The 5,008-nt window shown below is 43.3% G+C and overlaps 1 protein-coding gene across 1 annotated transcript; it reads left to right on the forward strand.

The window, feature by feature from the left end:
- Positions 1-2,041: 2,041 nt before the first annotated feature.
- Positions 2,042-3,459, forward strand: LOC6620402 (opsin Rh3). Its single transcript, XM_002044555.2, has one exon. It carries the CDS (start codon positions 2,075-2,077, stop codon positions 3,224-3,226), a length of 1,152 nt encoding a protein of 383 aa, XP_002044591.1. The 5' UTR covers positions 2,042-2,074; the 3' UTR covers positions 3,227-3,459.
- Positions 3,460-5,008: the final 1,549 nt, after the last annotated feature.

Below are 5,008 nucleotides of genomic sequence, written 5' to 3' on the forward strand. Positions count from 1 at the left end.
TGATCTGCCTGCATTTCGACTCCCTGTTGGATTTTTTGATTTTCAAGGTCGAGAGCACTGTTTCGAATGAGAGGTGCCCTACTGCTTGACGGTTGGGTTTGATTTTCCACTGGCGTTTGCCTTATGACCCTTGTTTCTAAAAGTTTCCTGTACTCCTCCAAAACTTCGTCGTCTGATTCGACGGTATCGGTATTTCTATACATATGTCGGAGTTAATAAAAAAAATTTGGTGTTATGAATTTTAAAAAAAATATTGGAGAATATTTTGTTTTCAGTGTCGGCGACATGGGTCCGAATAATAAAAATTATCAGGTGATACCAATTCAAAAAAATTTCCCAGATTATTTTGTTTTCGGTGTCGACGGAAATCTAATTACTTTGTTCTTTATTAAAAGCAAAAGGTTGGTCTGTATTTGTAATAATAAAAAATTGGGTATTATAAAATTCGATCAAGAACTCTATAGAACATTTGCAAAATATTTGTAATACGTATTAAATCAGTTGCCTTTTATTATGAACACAAACACAAGAATAAATTGAATATCATTTATTTTCACAATAAGAATACTGTAAAATTTGGTCAAAACCCTGTAAAATATTTGTAAAATATTTGGGGAATGTTTATGGAATATTTTTATTTCATATCAGATCAGTTGCCTTTTATTTGAAACACAAGCAAAAAATTTGTTAACTATTTTTTATTTCATATCGAATCGGTTGCCTTTTATTTAAAACACAGACGAGAAAAATATTTTAATAATATTTATTTTCACATGAGAAATTCGAGTCCAAAATTGCTTGGATGTTATATTTTTTTTCAGTATTTTTTACTTTTTTTTTTTTTTTTTAAACGAAAAAATTTATTCACTGGATATGTTTTGATTGGCGAAAACTTAGAACAAAAAGCCTACTCACATGTTCCTAATTTTAATTTTCGATTTTTGCGATTCGCCGACGGCTTTTTGCCACTGGTACTGTCGTCGCTGCCGCTGTCGTCGCTGCCGCTGTCGTCGCTGCCGCTGTCGTTGCTGCCGCTGTTGTTGCTTTAGGGAAATTCTTCCCGTTTCAGTTTTCTTCTTTTTTTTTTTTTTTTAATATCAATTTTTCCAACTCTGCTGAGAGCTTGTTTTTGGTTTTGCACTGTACTTTGTTGATTTTTATCGATTTGTCCAGCTAGCTTTGTTTTAGATTTTGCACTGCACTTTGATGATTTTTATCAATTTGACCAACTCTGTTAAGAGCTTTGTCTTAGATTTTTCACTTTGAGGTTTTTTATATCCCCAATTAGAACTTCTTGGCGAATTCGTGCCGTTGGGCGACAATTATAAGTCTCGGTGTTTAGGTTTAATTATTTTATTACCGCACTCCCGTTAGGGCGAGGGTCTTTATTAATTTCTGTTACAGTACGTAGCGTAAGCTACGGAGTACAATTTATTACTAACTTAAAATCTTAACTCGCTGCAACTCCAGGCCTCTGGTTTGTTGCAGCGTTTTCGGCAGAGCGCTTAAGTCAGCACTCCTGTATCCGGCCGATCACTCGCTCCGCGAGTGTTTCGGGCGGACTCCGGGCAATTGCCCTTGGAATGCGCGATCAGCAATATCCTCGCTGCGCGTGCAGGCCACCGGATACAGCTTGCAATTCGGCAGTCTCACTCCGTGAGAACTGCTTGTGTTAACTTATATACATTTTCTTTAATATTTAAGTTTATGATAACCTCTCAAATTAATTTACTCATACCAACACAATACCCTTTGCCATTTGAAAAATAAATACGTTTTAACTACTTTACAAGGTGAAACTCTTGCCAGAAGATAAGAGGCTATGTAAGTTCATTATTCAATCAGTTTGTTTACTGCAACCCAAAATGGTTACTGCACTAACCTTCAGATGAGCTGCACTACACCCTCAATCGAGAATCTATGCAAACGCAGTGCCAGCGAAAATGTCAGCAAGGGATTAGGCCAATCCCAAACGGGTAATCCCGCTGCGACAATGCTAATCCAATTCCGATGGTCCGTATAAAAGCCCCAAGCTGGACTGGCTGTGATTTCGTCTTGGCCCGCAGACCGGAGCATGGAGTCCGCTAACGTGTCGTCGAGTCTATTTGGCAACGTGTCCACCGCGCTGCGGCCGGAGGCGCGGCTCTCCGCCGAAACGCGTCTGCTGGGCTGGAATGTGCCGCCGGAGGAGCTGCGTCACATTCCCGAGCACTGGCTAACTTACCCGGAACCGCCCGAATCGATGAACTACCTGCTGGGCACTCTATACATCTTCTTCACCCTGATGTCGATGCTGGGCAATGGACTGGTGATTTGGGTCTTCTCGGCAGCCAAATCGCTGCGAACTCCTTCCAATATACTGGTCATCAATCTGGCCTTCTGCGACTTCATGATGATGGTCAAGACTCCAATATTCATCTACAATAGTTTCCACCAGGGATATGCACTGGGTCATCTGGGATGCCAGATCTTTGGAATCATTGGCTCCTATACGGGAATCGCTGCCGGTGCCACCAATGCGTTTATAGCCTACGATCGATTCAATGTCATCACGCGACCCATGGAGGGCAAGATGACGCATGGCAAGGCCATTGCCATGATCATATTCATCTACATGTACGCCACTCCATGGGTGGTTGCCTGCTACACGGAGACTTGGGGCCGTTTTGTGCCGGAGGGATATCTGACGTCCTGCACCTTTGACTATCTCACCGATAACTTCGATACGCGCCTCTTTGTGGGCTGCATCTTCTTCTTCAGCTTTGTGTGCCCCACCACGATGATCACGTATTACTATTCCCAGATTGTGGGCCATGTCTTTAGCCACGAGAAAGCACTGCGGGATCAGGCCAAGAAGATGAACGTGGAATCGCTGCGCTCGAATGTGGACAAAAGCAAGGAGACGGCGGAAATCCGGATAGCCAAAGCGGCCATCACCATCTGCTTCCTGTTCTTTTGCTCATGGACGCCGTACGGAGTTATGTCGCTGATTGGCGCCTTTGGGGATAAGACCCTTTTGACGCCCGGAGCCACAATGATTCCCGCCTGTGCCTGCAAAATGGTGGCCTGCATCGATCCGTTCGTGTACGCCATAAGTCACCCCAGATACCGCATGGAGCTGCAGAAGCGATGTCCCTGGCTGGCGCTCAACGAAAAGGCGCCGGAATCGTCGGCTGTCGCCTCCACCAGTACCACCCAGGAACCACAGCAGACCACCGCCGCCTAATGCAAATTCCCACCCACCAGCCACCCATCCAAAAAATGCTGACAATGATGATGAACTGAAACGGCAACGAACTCGTAATACCAAACGCCAGGGAAAATTGTATAAATATTTCACGGAGTTTCTGCTAGAGTGCAAGGAGTTGAAAATGTTTTCTATGATTTGTAGTCACTTTTGTGTTTATGAAAGAAATGTAGTAAAATTACAGCAAGCTATAGAAAAAAGCGTTACAAAAAGTGGTCTTTTTAAATTTCGTCGAACTAACCAAATGGACACACTTAAAGAGGGTTTGATTTTACTCAATTTTTTTTTGTTAAAATATGGTCAAAGGTAAGTAACTAAATATAAAAAGTTAAGAAAAGGAAATTTTAGTCATTTTGTTTAAAGTTTCATAAACTCTTATCAACTGAATAAGTCATTAAAGCCAATCATAAAATAAACTCTTAAATCTTGAGTTAATATAATCAGTATATACTCAACGCATTGTGCAAAACACTTATTGATTCACCAGCTTTACTTATGTTTATAGAAATCTTAAATGTTAGATATGTCTCTAAATTTTGGTGTTTTGCTGATAACGAAAATGTGCATTCATTCGAAGGGGAAAAACTTCTAGATGTAAAAATGTAGGCCCAGCCTCGCTTTGAACTTGTCAATTGTCAATCGGGCACTTGACGCGGCCATTGCAGGGCGCTCAGACGAGCTGAAGAAGGCGGCTCTATGCTCCCAGGAGCGGAGATGGCCAACAGCAAAAGAGTTGGCCAAGAACAATGGGGGAATTGTGCCAGTTCCAATGGGATCCACAGACGGGAAAGCGGCTCTCTCTCTCTCTTTTGTGCTCTCTTACTTTCTCCGGAGAGCGAAAGCTTTAGCAGCTGGAACGATCCTGCGCACTGCGAATATTGTAACATTTTTGGGAATGAAACATAAATGGGGGAATGGTGAATCGAACACAGGCCGAATATTACAGGAATTTTGATAAATAACAAACTTGGGATCCACACACACTTAAATACCTGCACGTGGCACCCGAGGGAATTTGCATTTGTATCCTAGCCATCAAAGTAAACAAAATAACGGCCTTAAATCCACATGGAGTCCACTTGCAGCCCAGTCTCATTAGTCACGCGTCCTTTGGATTTTGGAGCCTGCGGTAATTGGCTGTAAATCAGCAGAACCTTGGCCACAAAGGATGCCTAGATTTTTGTGCCACACGACTTCCACATGGCCTCCACTTTGGCTTACGCCCACCAAACACCGCCCCAAATGGCATTTAACAAATTGTTGGCCAAAGTGTTGCACCGTGTGTTTGTGTGACGCCTCATTATTATTGTTTTCCCAGCTACCATTTCCTTCACACTTTTCGTAAAGCCCCTCCCCTGCCTCCCCTGTTTCCACTAAGTTTGCCCTATCTCTGCCTTTCTCGTTGGCGCCTAGCCTAGCACGCTTTTCCACTTATTGCCTGGCGGGCATTTGCCAGAGCCTTTTCCCTGCGTCGTTTTGCGGCGAACCCAAAAACCGCACACAGACAGCCAGCGAAACGAGCTGGGAAAAATGGTGGGAAAGCCAGGGAAAATCAAGGGGCAGATGCGGGAGAAAAGCGCTGAGCGAGTAGCGAGGCCATAAACCAAAATCGGTCGCAGCCACCGACGCGCGCAAATGGTAAAAACGAAGTAAAATTAATGAAAATCACACACACACACAGCCTGATATATATATACTTATATACAAAAACAGACAGGCAGCCAGGCGGAGCGGTCGGCGGGCAGAGACAATTAAAATGGC

This window comes from Drosophila sechellia, chromosome 3R (genome assembly GCF_004382195.2).
Source record: "Drosophila sechellia strain sech25 chromosome 3R, ASM438219v1, whole genome shotgun sequence".
NCBI lineage: Eukaryota > Metazoa > Arthropoda > Insecta > Diptera > Drosophilidae > Drosophila > Drosophila sechellia.

Coding starts and splice junctions, on each gene's coding strand:
- LOC6620402 (XM_002044555.2), top strand. CDS start 2,075: ATGGAGTCCGCTAACGTGTCGTCGAGTCTATTTGGCAACGTGTCCACC.